Genomic DNA, 18,169 nt, shown 5'->3' with positions numbered 1-18,169 from the left:
TCAGTCTGGATGGTTTGGCTCAGTGGATAGAGCGTCGGCCTGCAGACTGACAGGTCCTGGGTTCGATCCCGTCAAGGGCTACATGTCCTGTTTGCAGGCTCAATCCCCAGTAGGAGACCTGCAGGAGGAAGCCCATCAATTCTTCTTTCTCATCATTGAGGTTTCTCTCTCTCTCTCCCTCTCCCTTCCTCTCTGAAATCAATAAAAATATATTTTAAAAGAAAAGGAATTTGTCATTCAAAGGAAAATCATAATTGATTATCTTATGAGTTTTCAGAAAAAAATAAATTTCACTTTCAATACTAGCAGAATGGAGGAAGTTGCCCTTGCTATATAAAGCTTTGGGTAGCCCATTTCATTAATTACATTAATTTCAGAACTATCCAGATACTATGGAGGCCTAATGGTTCAGTTAAATTTCTGCAGATGGAAATGTTTTCTAAATCCTGCACCAACTAATAATTTCCTATTGAGACTCTTAGATTATACTTACAAAATTATTAATAAGCTGTTGATGCAAAAATATATTTGTTATAGTTGATTCTTGCATCCAAGTTCAAGAAATGTCTTGAAATTTAAAAACCTCAGCATATCTCAAAAAGTAAAAGCTAGATGAAATACATTAATTTTTCAAAAATATTACTTTTCTATCATTGATTTTTAATATTAGTTCCAAAATATTACAATGTACCTTCAATATTAAATATTTTTGTTGTTTATTACCTGGTTTATAAGCTTTAAACTACAAGAACGTTCTACTGTTCTTTCTGAGACTCAAGTCAGTCTAAAACCAAATCTAGAATTTCCTAAAACGAAGGTTAGTTCAGATAAAGGACCAATCTTAAACAGTTAAGTGCACATTTAAATATTCTACTAAACATTAATATGTATCTCCACCAGTATTTTAGAATATTGACAATTGATTGTAGGAATTGACCTATATCTAACACTTTCCTATAAGGACTATTCAGATTAAGATCAGAAATAAACAAGTGTATTCCTTAAGGGGAGAATTTTTTAAGTATTTAAAATTACCTTTAAGAGGAAAAGACAGGGGAGGAGTCTTAGAGAAAGAGCGGATGGAAGAGAAAGAAAGAACCTTCGAACGCTAGAACTAAGGGAATACTCGCCTACGTATAGTGACATCACATAGGGTTTTTGGCTGGCGAAAACCAGAGCCAAGATAACCACCTCAACTGTCGTAAATTTAAAACTGACAGTACCTGTATCCCCACACTTCCTTTCCAAAAGTGATCCTGTAGATTAGCAATCTGGGACTCCAATAAGGGCCCTGATTCATTTGCTCTCCTGTCTACAAACGTTCTGTGTGTCCATAAACAACTACTGAACTTCCAGACGGGCATGACGCTGGCAAAACACAGTAGCAAATATATACATATTCGGGGATTCGTTTCCAAACAGATAATCCTAAAAGATCACACTAGCTTACGTCATGAAAAAAAAAAAAAAGAGTCCCAGAACCAGTACAACTCCGGGACGCAGCAACACCACAACACACTTCTCATTATTGAATCCGAATCCGCCGGTCTAAAGCAATCAATTTAAGCACCGGAATCAGGACAGACTATCTCTGGCCCTAGAGACAGGGCCATCTTTACACCAGCCAATCATATCCGAGCTGGCTCGTTTTCTTACTCCTATTGGCCTACAGCAGTGTCGATCAACTTGGCGTCTTTGTGCTGCGTAACATTAGGGCGGGCTCTTAGCGGATAACCAACCAATGGGGTTCTGTCTTGGAGCGGAAGCGACTCCAGCCGCGGAGTCCTTGGTTACACTCTACCTTTCCAGGGCCGGGAAACGCTGAGATCTCGGGCCCACGGGGATAGGAAGTGACGTAGGGATGGTGGCGGGGCGCGAGGTTTCAAGATGGCGGTTGCTGGATAGCTGACCGGGAGCCGAGGCGAAGGCCCCTACGAAGGGAAAGAGGCCGAGCATCCTCCCCTCCCGGCTCCTCGCAGTCCCAGAGCCCAGCAGAAGTGTGAGTGTGCGGGATCGTCCCAACCGGGTTCTTCCTCTCTCCCGTCCCTTCCTGGGGCCCGCGCGGCGGCCGCGGGGACGGTAGGCCCCTGAGCCCCGCTCTTCCTCTCCGCGGTTGGGGTCTCCCGGGTCACGGACTGGAGGGATCCCCGAGCCTGGGGCGGAGCGGCGACCAGCGGCCAAGCGGCGGACTTCGCCCGGGTCGGTTAGCGCCGCCTCCTGTCTGTCCACGTTGATTGGTAGGTGGCCTTGGGTTTGCTGTCTGCCCCTCGAGTCGGGGTCAACCGTCGCTATGGTGGCGGCAGTTGCCGCTGAGGTGACCCCTGGCTGGCGCGGCTCCTTCCCCGGGGAGCGTCTCTGCCTGTGGCGAGTTCCCGCGTGGCTTTGTGGCCCGCTTTCCCTGTCGCCTGGGCTTGAAGACCACACAGTCGTGTGCGCAGACTCAAGCCCCGCTGTCGTCTGTAGAAATCACTGTACTTAGTATTCTGGTTCCGTTTCGGAGAGGTGAGGCAAAACAAGAGCCTGAGGATACTGGGGAGAGGAAAGCCCGAAAGGTGCGGGCCATCCAAGCCAGCAGGGCTGGTATTCGTCCTGGCTCTGCTTGCTGCCGCGGCCCCCAGGCTCTCGGAGAAGGAAACCCTTCCCAGGGTAGACTCGGTGCCACCGGAGCGCGTGGAGACACTTGGCAGAAGTCAGGGCAGTTGAGCACCTGCTGACAGAGGCACTGATAATACCTGATAACATCTTTATAAAGAAGGAAAGGTGTCATCGTAAGGTCTACTACTAAAAAAATAGTCTACCTCCGGCCTATAACGTTCCCAGTAAAAGGTTTATGGTTTTGTTAAGCGAGCCCTGGCCATTGTCTGTGTGTAGGTGTATGTGTGTGTGTGTTTCTAGGTTAACACACTTTTAAAATGCTTTTTCAGACCCCTCAGAAAGTTTAAGGACCTTCAAGGGGCCACATTATCTTATTAACGATCCTGAAACCCAATCATAGGTATTTCCTCCCCTCCCCACCCCACCCCTCCTTTGCTGCTTTCTCCCACCTCAGTGTAATGGTGCTCACATTCCCTCCTTAATTCCAAAGGTACAAAAGGGACTGCAAAACTGTCATCATCCAGAGCAATTTTGAGATCTTGCTGCCAGGCAGGTCATCATTTTGGCTCAGATAAGCTCTAATATGCTCTTATACAACTTTTCTACAGGTTTGGACATTCTTATGTTGATCCTGGCAGTTTGCTGTGTGTTTTTTTTTAATAAACAAGTGAACCATACAGATTGTCAACATGGGACGAAGATCTACATCATCCACCAAGAGTGGAAAATTTATGAACCCCACAGACCAAGCCCGTAAGTATCCATTAATGAGGATGCTGAAGAAGAGAAGTGATAGAAATTGTAAGCATTAGGGAATCTATGTCATGATGTCCTAATTAACAAGATCAGCAGTACTAGGAGTCAGTTGTGTGAAGTTATCCAGTGTTCTTGTGGGCACATGATTGACACTTAAACATGGCAAAAAAAAAAAAAATTCACACCCATATTTCTAATTTGATTGACTTGCACAGTAGAATTAGCTTAAAGCTTTCTTTTTGTATTCAGAATTCTGAACACATTAGGTTTGCAGGTTCTTTAATATTTTATGGCATCTTTTTTCTTTGTGTTCCTAATTGTTAAGAAAACAAAAAGAATGTTGACATTTTTAGTTGACAAAATTAGAAGGGTGCTAGTAGCATCCAGTAGGTAGAAACCAGTGATGCTGCTAAAGAACCCACAGCGTACAGGACAGCCACCCACAATATGAATTATCTATGTTGAGGAAATGCTATAATAATGGTCACGATTTGAAAGGTCTGTCTTCTCTCTTTCTCTTTCTCAAGGAAAAGAAGCCCGGAAGAGAGAATTAAAGAAGGTATGATTTCAGATGATCAAATTAGCTATAAGTGTTGTTTGTCACATCTTACATTTGGGATTAGTGGATTTTAATACAACATTTTCAATTATTTGCCAGAAAATATACTTCTTATAATAAGCCATAAAATTTACTAATCCGAAATATCATACAAATGCTCCTTGACTTAAGATGAGGTTACTGTTATGTCCTGATAAATCCATCATAAATTGAAAATATCTTAAGTAAAAATGCTTTTAATAGCTTAGCTTACCTTACCTTACCTTAAACATGCTCAGAACACTTTTACATTAGTCTACAGTTGGGCAAAATCATCTTGCTGCTGCCCAGCATCATGAGAGATTATCGTACTGCATATGGCTAGCCCAGAAAAGGATCTAAATTTGAAGTACAGTTTCTACTGAATGCATATGACTTCGGCACCATGGTAAAGTCATACCATGGGAAGTCAGGGGCCATCTGTACTTGGAAACTGAAGTAAGTAACCTTGCAGATAGCTCACAATGTGTCACATTGTTTACTTGATTACCTTTCCCAGTGAGCTAAAGAAATACTTTGAAAGTAACTTTTTTGTTAGTTATTATGATATACTACTTTGTTAACAGCTACTGAACTAGTGAATGAAAATAAATGTGATGCTGAATTGTTCATTTTCCTGGTTTTGTAGATGATGAGTTTGTGACAAAGTGCTTCCCAAAATAAGGAAGGATTTACTTGTTAGTATCATGCCTTAGCATGTTGAGAAAATGTTAAGATTTTAATTGTTTTCAATTGTGTATTCTTGTTGCATTGTTTAGCATTAAAATCCTGCAAAACTTACTGGTATATAATTTTAGAATGTAGCTGAAACCTTTGTTTATTAAAAAAGCTAAAATATTTTAAGTGACTGCTTTAGGCCTCACAAATACTTGCCTCAGAAAGCACATCTAATAAATAACATTTATTTACCTCTTTGTCTAAAGTTGAAACATTTCTTTAGAGTAAAAAGTTACATAGTTCTGTTTCTGGTGGTTGAAACGAGATCAGAAACCAAGAAGTTCAATCCCAGTTTAAATAGATTCTTGAAGCAGATTGAAATAAAAACTCCTGAGTGTCCAGCTTCTTGATATACTGTTCTTTCCTTTTCCTAAGAACAAAAAACAGCGCATGATGGTACGAGCTGCAGTTTTGAAGATGAAGGATCCAAAACAAATTATCCGGGACATGGAGAAATTGGATGAAATGGGTAAGACTTAAAAGGCTATATTTTATGGCAGGAATAACAGTCTGATACACAGAGGCAGGCAAGCAGATAATGAGTGAAGCAGAGCAGGCATAAGAAAAACTAAAGCATGGTGGCATTTGACCTTCGAATTTGGTTTTAATATCACAACAACAAAATGGGGTGGTGGGGAGTTAATTGTAAACTGAAGATATCTGGAATAAGAGGGAAGCCATTATTTAGCTTGAGCTCATTGTTACTAGGTAATAAACACCCACTTTGGCCAGCTCATTGTTTTTGAGAGAAGACAGAAATCTGGCTTCTGAAATCACCTTGGGGTTTTTTGTTTGTCTTGTTTTGTTTTGTTTTTTAATTTTGACAGCTACCGAGTAAATCTTTGAGGCCCCTTGAGTATATCAGTTTCCCATTTTTTCCAGTGAGATGATCCACAGATACCTGACTACTTAGTAAGGATATAGCAGAAATCATCAAATACTTAATATCAATTACCATATTGGGATCCCTCTCCTTTTTTTTCACATTTTAGTTTCATTCAGTCTCTATAGGAATCTTCAGTATCGCTGCTTTGTCATAATTGGAATCACACGAGGTCACTAGATGTTATCTCTCCTTGCATCTAAGGTAGATAGAGAATCCTGTGTGATTCTGCCACTGGAAATTTTATTCCAATCTACAAATACTTATTTTCTTAATATTAGAACATGGGATTTTTAATTTTTCTTTTTTTAATAGAAGTTTCCCAACATGCATAATTAAATAGTCAACTCCTATGTGCTTTTTAGCTGTCGAGTTTTTGCCACTCTTCTGCCACTTTTTTAATGTACATATTAAAGTGATCTTTATAACTTTTGTTTACAAAGGTACCCAAAATATTTCAGTTGTTTGCCCAAAAACAGTAAGTTAGAGTTACAGTGGATCTCCTTGATGCATTAAATGGGGTCCCAAAATCCAGCTTCATGTGCAGGCAGTATTATAAGCTTTCTAAAGTAATTTGGCAGAGCCTGTGCACTAACCTGGGCAAGAGTTCTGGGCCAGGCTGCATGATGCCAAATCTTTCCCAGTTCAGCTGTAACTGATCCACTTGTTGCCTCTGGTCTAAATTCCAGTAAGAACGAATGCTGTCCCCAGAGTATCAGGATATTACCTATTAAATGATCCTACATTGATTTAGGAAGTTTAATCACACCAGGAATACTATGGTGTAAGATAATACCCTCTGGTTTTGAATAAATTGACAATGAGATTTAGAGGAGAAGATAATTAAGCTTGTTATTCTTTAAGAAAAAGGGAGAAGGGAACACTATATCAGCACTCTAATTACAATATAGAAAATTCAGTACAAACTAATTTAATCAGAAAAAAAGTATACATTGACTCCCATAATTTGGAAATCCCTGAGGGCTGCTGACCTCAAAAACCCAGATATCACTATCAAGCCTATTCATCTCTCTCTGGTCTTTTATATGTTACCTTTATTCAGAATACTCCTAATGAATTTCTTGGGGTGGAAGATAGAATAAGTATGGGAAATGAATGGTGGTTGGGAGACAAGGTCACAGATAGCTCTAGGTTTATTTCATCTCTGTTTGTGAAAGCTTCTCTCACCCACATCTGCATTTTAAAACCTCAGACAGGGATCTGGCCCCAGTTTGGATCGTGTACCGTTTGATCTCTGAGTCATTCCCTGGCAAGGGTGATGGAGGGGGGCAGGTATGACTAACCAGGCAGATTTGGGAAGAGAAGGTTATATGGTAGCGAGACAAAGAACACCATAGTTAAGTGATAAGCCAGACACCTCTGGATATTTTTTATGTGATCCCATTTAATCACCAGACCTTTGTTGTGACGTAGTTGATGTCCCCATTTTGCAGATGAAGAAGCTGAAAGTAAAAGAATTTAAATAAAGTGCCCAAGATACCAGAATTAAATGACAAAGCCAGGGATTTAGGTCTCTCTGGCTGAAACTTAACTATATCAAGTCATTAGCATAGAGGAGTGAAAGTTGATTTTTATTACAGTGATGATGGATTAATTAGGTGACATTTCTTAGGAAAATACAATAAATGGCCCTCTTTAAAAAGTGTAATTTTCATAAGTACCTATTGCAGTTCTTTAGGAATTGTAGAATATATCTGGTGCCTAGCTCCCTTTTAAAAATGTTACCATAAAAAATTTTTATTAAATCATGTAGTCTGTTGACAACCTAAATGAAGTGACCTTTTTGAGTTTAATTCCATAATCTCCTCTTTTCTCTCAGAGTTTAACCCAGTGCAACAGCCACAATTAAATGAGAAGGTGCTGAAAGACAAGCGTAAAAAGCTGCGTGAAACCTTTGAACGTATTCTACGACTCTATGAAAAAGAGAATCCAGATATTTACAAAGAATTGAGAAAGCTAGAAGTAGAATATGAACAGAAAAGGGCTCAACTTAGCCAATATTTTGATGCTGTGAAGGTAATTCGTTTCTTTTGAAAGAGAAACTAAAATGTTATATTTAGATTTGCTTTTAAACCTGTTAATGGGAGAATTAATTGTTGAACCTTACTCTTGGCAATTTCTTATCAAAATGAACATATACAAGAAAAATTAATCCATCTACCAACACATTAATAGACAAAAACTGGAAATTGCTCGGGTATTTTTAAATCTCAAAAACAAAACATACCAAACTTCTGTAGTTATGATTCCATTTGTATGATATTGTAGCACAGGAAAAAAAAATATGTAGCGGCAATTGTTTTGGGATATCATTAGGGATTAACTGGGAATTAGTATGAATACATGTTTTTGTCAGAATTCATTGGATTTTAAATGTCATTGTAAATTTTGCCTCAAAATAAAATTGTAAAACACCAAATGCTATAATTTTTGTAAAGTAGGTAGTATGGGTTCCCATTTACAGAAAAAGAAAACTAAGATAACTTGCTCAGTCATGCAGCTAATATGTGGCGGAACTTCATCAAAGGCAGACTAATGTTAGAGCCCAAGCTCTGCCACTGGAAATAAATACAGTTATTAATTGATATATGTTATTTGTCATCCAGAATAGTAAATAGGGTGGTTTTAGTACTAGACACTTAGACTTCTCTAAACAGCAGCTATTTCAAACCAAAACCAAAAAGAATTCATTGATACAGGGAGAAAAACAATTGGGTATGGTTCTTTTAGAGGAGATAGATTTTTTTATTTTTTTTTTTCAGTTCATTGACAGACTGGAAATATTGATGAGGCCTGTTCTTAATTTTTTGTGACATACATTTTAGGTGAAAAGCAAATCCCAAGTTATTCAGCTGACACTGAATTTTTAGTGTTGAGTTTGTGGATTACTCTTACCTTCTGCTGACAGATTCTCTCTGTTTCAGAATGCTCAGCATGTGGAAGTGGATAGTATCCCTTTGCCAGATATGCCTCATGCTCCTTCCAACATCTTGATCCAGGACATTCCACTTCCTGGTGCCCAGCCACCCTCCATCCTTAAGAAGACCTCAGCCTATGGGTAAGTTGCATAATCAAATTGCATGTATTAAAAGCACCTCTGGACTATCTAGAGCCAAAATTAATGCAGCAGGAAATAAAAGACAATGTGAATATAAGCAGCATCTGAATTGATTAAAAATGAAATTTTAAAGTCCCTTGGAAATTGCTTAGAAGAGGAAGTAAATACCACTGTTAACGTGACACCTATAAAATTTTCTTTACAGGCCTCCAACGAGGGCAGTCTCTATTCTTCCTCTTCTTGGGCATGGTGTTCCACGTTTGCCCCCTGGTAGAAAACCTCCTGGTCCGCCCCCTGGTCCACCTCCTCCTCAAGTCTTGCAAATGTATGGCCGTAAAGTGGGCTTTGCCCTGGATCTTCCCCCTCGCCGGCGAGATGAAGACATGTTATATAGTCCTGAACTTGGTAAGGAACCAATGTTCCTTTTGCTCTTACAGCCTTTCCACTGTCATTTTTTTTGTTGGCCCCGTTCACCCTCAGAATTTGGGAAATAAATGATGATACCATGTACATACTTAAGGATGGATACATCATAGGATCTAGCCAAGTAAAAGCATCAAGCATAACAAAGTATAGAAATGTTTATTGTGTTCCAAATTAGGCTATTCCTAGAAATACCACTTACTACCAATTCTCTAAGACTTAGCTATCTGTTTCCCTTTCAGCTTTGTCATCTGTGCTGAATATTATTGTATAGTCACAGTGATTGTGTATATGTGTATGTATACAACCTTCTAAATGTAATTTGTTTTCAAATTGAATTTTAACTAACTGTTGTGAAATGAAAATATTGTCAGACCATCTGAATAGCTGAGATCTACACAAACTTTTAAAACAATTAGGTAATTGTGTTACATAATGAGCATAATTTTCTGTGTTTCAGAGTATCATGTAAAGGAGGATCCAATCATATTATTTGTTCCCTGTTCCCTCCTCCCTTTTCAGCTCAAAGGGGTCATGATGATGATGTTTCCAGCACCAGTGAAGATGATGGCTATCCTGAGGACATGGATCAAGATAAGCATGATGACAGTACTGATGACAGCGACACGGACAGATCAGATGGAGAAAGTGAAGGAGATGAATTTGTGCACCGTGATGATAATGAAAGAAATAACAATGAAGAAAAAAAATCAGGTATGTACAGATGAAAGTTCCATGGTATTGATCAATAAATAGGACACAAACTGAAGTCCTGATTTATTAATGCATCTGTGGAAATAATTATGAGCTCCTTGCAAGGAAGGATCATAGTTATATTCTTTATATCTCAGCTATCTCAAAGTTCTTGACACATACTAAGTACTAATGGATGTAAAAACAATTAAGCCACGTATATTATAAAAATGTCTATGTAATAAAGTTCACTTTGGGGGGGAAAGATAATAGCTATTCAACAGCATAAAGATGTACTCATGGGTATTAATAAGTCTATTTAAATATCTACATTTAAATACCTACCTTTAAGTTATGTGTGATCGTGGTATATTACATGAACCAGAACCATAATTTTATATACAAATAGGCCTTTGAGTGAAGTCATGACTTAATGGAAACATGTTATATCCATAATGTATGTTATGTGTTTGATTATTATAAATTCAGATTGAGTTAGGTGTGATTTTAAAAAGTAATTATGACATTCATCAAGAAAATTTCAACCATTGTAATAGGTACTGAGCATTATGAAACGTATAATGCATCACACCCCAATAGTCCTAGAGCTTCTTTTGGAATTATTTTTGTAGCCTACCACTTCTGTATTTATGTTTTAATAATAATACCAATATTAGTATTTATAATAATGACAATTTTTTTCTCCTGTTAAGAATTATGGTTGCAAATCAAAAAGCTAATTTAAAAGGGTGGATAGAGAGAACTGGTAATGAAAAATTGTGGAGCACCCTTACTATGGAGCTATTACTAGAAAGTAGAAAGCCCTTAAGGCTCCCATTTCTTCTGGGACCTTGTGATCTTTGTCTTATTTTCCTCTTTCTGACAACTGTGTTTTTTTAACATGTACTTATCAGTGCACACTTGATGATCAGTGCATTCATTCAGATCATATTTACTGAGTTTTTACTATATATAAGGCATTTTTGCAGACACTAAGGATGTGGTGTAAACAAAACTAAAGCCCGCCCACATGGAACTCCTATCCTTTTGTAAATATTTACCAAGAATGCTGCTAACACTGCATCATTTCGTATGACATTGAAAAGCGTCTGGTGAATAGCCTTTTGTCAGTTAAGAAATTCCCTCCTAGTTCTAGTTTTCTAAGAACTATAATAAATACTTTTTAAGGATCTGTCGGAATGTTAAGTTTTTTATTGTAATGCACTGCATTATGGCTTGTCTAGGGTAAAAGGCAAAAGATTTACATTATAGCTTTTGTAATGTTAAACCATCTTGCATTTCTGGGACCAATCTTATGTGTTTACAATTTCTTTTTCTTTTTTAAACTGTCATTCAATTTGCTTATATTTTATGTTGGCTAGTAGGTTAGTTTTGGTATAATTTTGATATAATTTAGTATAATGCTAGTTTCGTGAGTTCTGGATAGCATTCCATCCTTACCTATTCCCTTTTACAGGAAATTTCTGTAACGTAATGTTTGGCTGAATTTCTTTGTAAAAACCATTTTAGCCAGGTGCCTTTTAGTGAGTAAATCTTTGACTACCATTTCATTTTTGTTTAGTCTGGTCATACCACTTCTTTTACCAATTTTAGTAACTTACATTCTTAAAAATTACCTATTTTTATCTGGGTATTCAATTTTATTGGCATAAAGATGTTATTAGTATTCTTGAAGTTTGTTGTTTTTAATCAGTTTTAAATCACTATAGCATGTATTTACCAGCAGTTGGCACTTTATATACTACCTTTAATATGGCTCTCTCTTTCTGTGCTTATCTTCTGCAAAGTTTTACAGGAAATTTACAGGCAGCATTTGTGTCTAGTAATTTAAGGCATATGTTATTTAGTAATCATTTACTGAATTTTGTTGATGCCAATTCACCCCCCTTTCTCTCCCTCCTCTGGCACCTTAGGTCTGAGTGTACGATTCGCAGATATGCCTGGGAAATCAAGGAAGAAGAAGAAGAACATTAAGGAGCTAACTCCTCTTCAAGCCATGATGCTTCGAATGGCAGGTAAGGTAGGGAAAGAGTAGTGAATCACCTTTTGGTATTTCCTCATGCCAGTTTCTTTATGTACGTTTTCCCATTTAGTATCCCATCCATCCTGAAATAAGTAGCAAATCCTCGTTTTACAAAAGGTAAGGTCTGGAGACATTAAGGTGCCCAAAGTTATACACAGCTAGTAAGTGGTTGAACTGGCATTTAAATCCAGGTCTGTCTGGTTCTAAAGCCTGCTCCATCATGCTGCACCAGCACAGATAAGTGGAATGCCATTTGATACTTCCACATCTTAGATATTTTATTGAAGAAGTCTATTTGGTTGTTAATTTTAAGAAAGCATTTATTGAGCATGTGTCTTCAAGCATCACTCTTTTACTGGCTCCTTGCCTGTAAAAAATTAGTCAACTCCATTTACCTGGTTTAAAATTTCTTTCAGGTCAGGAAATCCCTGAGGAGGGACGAGAAGTAGAGGAATTTTCAGAGGATGATGATGAAGGTGATTCTGATGATTCTGAAGCAGAAAAGCAGTCACAAAAGCAGCATAAAGAGGAATCTCTTTCTGATGGCACATCTGCTGCTTCACAGCAGCAAGCTCCCCCACAGTCTGTTCCCCCTTCTCAGATACAAGCACCTCCCATGCCAGGACCACCTCCTCTTGGACCACCTCCTGCTCCACCTTTACGGCCACCTGGACCACCTACAGGCCTTCCTCCTGGACCACCTCCAGGTAAGCATTTCCATTTATGAGTAAACTAGTGGCCCATTGCAGGAAGATTCCTGCAAGCGGCCGCACGCGCGCCACCTCTGCCGCCCGCACTTTCCCTCTGGCAGCCACCTTGCTTTCCGCTTTCCCTCCCTCTTCCTTCTATGCTGTCTTCAGTCTTCACTCCTTCCTCCCTCGGCGTATGCAAATTAACCGCCATCTTTGTTGGGTTAATTTGCATACTCACTCTGATTGGCTGTGGGCGTAGCGAAGGTACGGTCAATTAGCATTTTTCTCTTTTATTAGTGTAGATAATTAAATCCACATGTGGTTAGAGTGAAGTTATTCCAAAAAAATATATCATTAGTATTGATGTTTTCTTATTTATCCTAGTGCAATTCCTTAAGAAATCAAGGTTCTCAAAGGATAAGGGCAACTGGTTTATTCTTCCAGCATTGTTTGCAACTTAGTTTTTCTGATACCCATCTTTTTCTTCCAAGATCTTCCTTTTTCATCATTCTTTAGTTCTGATTCTAGCAGGCAGAAACTGGAGTATTTAACCGAGAGTTTATTTAATACTACTTTTTAATATGACAAGTTGACCCATTTAAAATTGGTAGCCAGTGGTACTAGAATAGAACACAGTAAATATTAATCTCATATCCTTTGGTTTGGGGATTATTGGATGTCAGTGTAATCTTTATAGTTAACCAGGTCTTTGGCTTAAAAATATAAAAAGTTTATTTACAATATGAAACAACATATAGAACTTCTTAGTTTTTCATAATTTTATTCCTTCTCTACAGCCAATTAAGTTTTCTTCAATTGAATTCATCTTTTTCCTATTGGTCCAAAGCAAAATGACCTATCTTACGTCATTCTCAGTGGTCTTTGTCTTTATGAGTTTCAGGAGGTCATTAAAGCACTTTACTTTATAGTCCATTTTCAGCTCATGTTGGAACCATTTAAAAATTCTTCTCACCTTCATATGTTTCCAGCCCAAAAGAGCTTTGATTGCGTATCCTTTTGGTCAGTGCTGGGAAATAAAGAGGTGATCCGAAAGAAATTCAGTACTCTTATCTCTGGTGCTTAGATATTTGTTGGATGAATTCTGCTTCCACACATTTCAATCAGTTTTTGAAGTTATCTGATTTCAGGTTAAACTGATAAATCATACCATGTTTGAGTTACCTTTATTTATATCGTAGTTACTGCTTGATATATATTTGTTTAACATTAATTTATTCTTATCTTTTCAGGAGCTCCTCCATTCCTGAGACCACCTGGAATGCCAGGACTCCGAGGGCCTTTACCCCGACTTTTACCTCCAGGACCACCACCAGGCCGACCCCCTGGCCCTCCTCCAGGCCCACCTCCAGGTCTGCCTCCTGGCCCTCCTCCTCGAGGACCCCCACCAAGGCTACCTCCCCCTGCACCTCCAGGTAAAGCTTTTGATTTCCAGGCGAACACTTGTCTGCTATACAGGGTGGGGCAAAAGTAGGTCTACAGTTGTGATTATGCAAACACAGTTTATTCTTGTAGCATTGATTAATTATTGTATTATTTTTTATTCAACCAACTGTGAACCTACTTTTGCCCCACCCAGTATATTTTATTTGCTCTAGGACATATTTTCACATTTCAATAACCTGAATTGAAGGGGTATCTTAAAATGGTGTTTTTCATTGCTATTATTCTGGGTTGAACTTGAGTTCTTTCATAAAGTATTTGCATCACTTCTGCCTGTCACTTGAGGGACGCTCCAACCAGAGACCACTTTGGATTAAACTTTCCATTTGAGTTTTTACTTCATTTATAATTGTAGTGATTCCATACATCTACATAAGTACCAACTTAAAGTTCAAAATCACAAGGGTGTTTGTTTTTTTCTCAACCCAGTATCAATGCTAGATATACAAATTTCCTTGTGTTATTATGTGTGGCGGGTATAATTTTGGTTTACTGCACTGACTGTCCCAGTTTAATATAAAGGTCTTTTAAGCCCCCAGCTTGGACATTTTTTTCCCCTCTATTAATTGTATATGGAATATTTATGAATTTGTATAAGCCATAGCATCTTAGATTTGACAAAATTTGGCACTTAATATTCATTCATAAAAATGGCAGTTGAAGAAAATTAAACCTGTTGTTCTTGGTAAAATGTTGATGGTATGTCTGAACCGTCAGTGGGACTTGGATTCTTTTCCAGGAATGGTGACATATTGTGATTATTAGTTACAGTATCTTATTTCCCACTCATGGAGTTACCATGTTGTAGGGAGGAGTGGTATGGAGATCAAACCCCATGAGAATCAAACCCCAACTTTATCTGCACTATACAGCTAGAATAGACTCTTGGGCTGTCAAATTTGAAACTTAACTATTTTAAAATCATATTTGAAACTAGTTGGTGTTTTCAGTTTTACTTTATATTTTAAAGTAGTACATTTTTAGAGAAGAAAACATTACTACTATAAGTACAAAATACAGACTAAAGGTGAATATTGTTTTATAATAAACTAGAGGCCCGATGCACGAAGATTCGTGCAAGAATGGGCCTTCCTTCCCCTGGCTGCTGGCACTGCCTTCACTCTGGCCAGAGCCGCCTTTCCGCCTTCCCATGCTGCCCAAGGCCCAGAGAAGCTGGGGTGGTGCAGAACGCCTGCCTCCCATCCTGCCCCCAGCCTCTCAGTGCCTGCATATGCAAATTAACCCGTCATCTTTGTTGGGTTAATTTGCATACTCACTCCTGATTGGCTGGTGGGTGTCACAAAGGTATGGTCAATTAGTATGTTACTCTTTTATTAGGTAGATAAATTCCTTACTATCAGAATATATTTAAGTTTCAAATAGTAGCATGATTTCAGCTTATTTTATGTTAATGGTCCTTTTTTCTTTTTCTTTTCTTAAGTTGTCAGCTTGTTTTTAACACCTTAGTCGCAGTTATATTTTATTAGTTCCTGTAGTGTTCATCAGCCTGTTTTCTCCTTCATTTAGGTATCCCTCCACCTCGTCCTGGCATGATGCGCCCACCTTTGGTGCCTCCACTCGGACCTGCCCCACCTGGGCTTTTCCCACCGGCTCCCTTGCCAAACCCAGGAGTTTTAAGTGCTCCACCCAACTTGATTCAGCGACCCAAGGCGGATGACACCAGTGCAGCCACCATTGAGAAGAAAGCCACAGCAACCATCAGTGCCAAGCCACAAATCACTAATCCCAAGGCAGAGATTACTCGATTCGTGCCCACCGCACTGAGGGTCCGTCGGGAGAATAAAGGGGCTACTGCTGCTCCCCAGAGAAAGTCAGAGGATGATTCTGCTGTGCCTCTTGCCAAAGCAGCCCCCAAATCTGGTCCAACTGTTCCTGTCTCAGTACAAACTAAGGATGATGTATATGAAGCTTTTATGAAAGAAATGGAAGGGCTGCTGTGACAACTTTTGATGCCCGAACACACTTCTGTTCATATCATTGGTTCGTGGAAAAAGAGGCTCTTAGGAAACTTAGACAAAAGAGCTACTTTTATTGTCAGGGTATTTTCTAATTTCAGTTGAAGGAATATCTTAAAGTTTAGCCTCGTTTGGAATTCACTGCATACAAGAGAGGGTATTTCACTCAGGCTAGGTTGGTTACTGAAGCAGTTGTGCTGCAAACGTCCATTCCCTTTCATATCACCACTTCCATCCCATTTCTTCCCCTCTCCAATCCTTTGGAACTTGTGATCTGGGGCATATTTGTTTTTGATTCTCTTGTGTGCTGTGGGCTCTGGAGTAGAGATTTTTTTGGGGAGGAAACAGTTTATTTTATTCCATCTTGCCTTTTGTGTTTATTTTTAATATTTCCTTGTAAATATTTTGTAATATTATAGTGAAATGGATCACAATGTCATTTCCTAATACAAAGCAAGACATGTGGGAAGAAAATGTACAATTCTTTAATTAAAATTATTTCCCACTGACCTAAACTTTGAGTGTTTCATGAAATAAATGTTCTACCCCAAGATCCTCTGAGTTCCTGATAATGTATAAACATGTTATCTTTTTTATGATCAGAAAAGTACCTTGGGTTTGAAAGTACAGAATGAGAATCTTATTGAAACTAAGTTTTAAAGTTAAGGGATAAAGTAGAGAAATAATTATTTTCCCTCAGAACTACCTTATTGACTTTAAAAAAATTGAGAGGTGTTATTTATTGCTAAGAACATATTTAGTCTTATCCTCAAAGATGACACTTCCCCCAGAGCTTTGTGAACTGATTGAATGGCAAACCTTTTGAAACATTTTCAAAACTATTAAAAAACCAGAAAAGGTTACTTTTCTTTCTTATTTGAATGTGTTGGATTTATTAAGCTTTTCTTTATAAAAGCACATACAATGAATAAGAATGCTTAATGATGTTAATTTGCATTGATAATATTTTATTTTCAAAGTGCTTTAATCACTAACTCATCTACCCTGTAATTCTGGGAAGTGACTTTAAAAGATAATTTCCCCATTTAAGAGATGAGAGTATCAAAGCTGAAAGGCTCATGTGATTAACCCAGTGGCCCAATAGATAGTGTATTTCATAGGCAGACACACACATGCCTGCGTGCACACACGCGCGCACACATAATGAAACAATGTATGCATTGCATTCAGACTAGGCATACCTATTCTTTACTTTCCATTATATCTTAGATCCCTTTCATGTGTACCTATAACATAAAAAATAATATAAGATTTATTGAATAATGTATGAAAGAGGGAGAAGTCATTGAATATATGTATAATAAATCGTTAATATTGTAAAACTCAAAATAGTGTTTGGCACATGGTAAATATGTGTTTGTTAGAACTATATTTGCATTTCAGAATGAGACCTGTGGCTATGGGTAGGGGATAGATGGACTCCAGCGTGAAAGACCAGGGGTGGGAAGACGCATTAGGAGGCCACTGCAGGCAGAAGATGGAGAGTACCCAGACAGCACAGGAGGGTGGAAGAGAGTTAAAAGATCTATTTCAGAGATAGAAATCACAAGACTGGATTATCAATTTGATGTAGGGAGTGAGGAAGAAGAGAAGAATTTAGGGTCTCCAATTTAGGGCGTGGGTTGTAGGCAGCATCACTAGGGAATAAAAGGTGTGAAGCTGTAGAGAAAAAGGACGGTAGCAGCAGCTAACGGTGTTTACTGTGTGCCAGGCATCCTACAACGTGTTTTACATGTATTAATTTAATCCTTACCCAACCCTGTGAAGTAGCTACCCATCATTTCCTTCGTTTTACAGATGTGTCAATTGGGTATAGAATGAAGGGAATGGCCCAGTTTGGGACAGGCTGCATTTCAGATCCCTGTGAGATAACCTCATGGAAATCTTGAGTAGGCCGGTGAAGTAGGAAGCTCAGGAGGCAGGTAGAGGATACTATCATAAACACTGAATGAGAGAAAATACCAAAGGGAAAGGAACGTGAAGCAGAAAGTATAATCAATGATAGTAGTGATTGATTGAGCTCTTACCATACACTAGTCACTAACTGCTAGATAATAAGGAATTATTACCCTACTTTTTAAATATATATTTTTTTATTGATTTCAGAAAGAAAGGGAGAGGAGAGAGAGAAACATCAATGAGAGAGAATCATTGATTACCTCCTGCATGCCCCCTACTGGGGATTGATCCCGCAACCCAGGCATATGCCCTTGACCGGAATCGAACCTGGG

General features: G+C 38.6%; 1 protein-coding gene across 1 annotated transcript; it reads left to right on the top strand.

The window, feature by feature from the left end:
- The first annotated feature begins 1,843 nt into the window (after positions 1-1,843).
- Positions 1,844-17,226, top strand: WBP11 (WW domain binding protein 11). Its single transcript, XM_079774142.1, has 12 exons — positions 1,844-1,999; positions 3,204-3,348; positions 3,879-3,910; positions 5,042-5,135; positions 7,390-7,586; positions 8,495-8,628; positions 8,834-9,033; positions 9,574-9,765; positions 11,679-11,780; positions 12,205-12,495; positions 13,731-13,913; positions 15,469-17,226. Exons 2-12 carry the CDS (start codon positions 3,285-3,287, stop codon positions 15,900-15,902), a joined length of 1,923 nt encoding a protein of 640 aa, XP_079630268.1. The 5' UTR covers positions 1,844-1,999; positions 3,204-3,284; the 3' UTR covers positions 15,903-17,226.
- The last annotated feature ends 943 nt before the right edge of the window (positions 17,227-18,169 follow it).

This window comes from Cnephaeus nilssonii (genome assembly GCF_951640355.1).
Source record: "Cnephaeus nilssonii genome assembly, chromosome: 6".
NCBI classification, from domain to species: Eukaryota; Metazoa; Chordata; class Mammalia; order Chiroptera; family Vespertilionidae; genus Cnephaeus; species Cnephaeus nilssonii.
The sequence above is the reverse complement of the archived record's forward strand: the minus strand, read 5'-3'. Positions and strand labels throughout refer to the sequence as shown.

Excerpts from the sequence above, each read along its gene's own strand:
- WBP11 (XM_079774142.1), top strand. The coding sequence starts at position 3,285 with ATGGGACGAAGATCTACATCATCCACCAAGAGTGGAAAATTTATGAAC. Across the intron at positions 3,349-3,878 it reads GAACCCCACAGACCAAGCCC|GAAAAGAAGCCCGGAAGAGA; the intron begins GTAAGTATCCAT and ends CTCTTTCTCAAG. Across the intron at positions 5,136-7,389 it reads GGAGAAATTGGATGAAATGG|AGTTTAACCCAGTGCAACAG; the intron begins GTAAGACTTAAA and ends CTTTTCTCTCAG.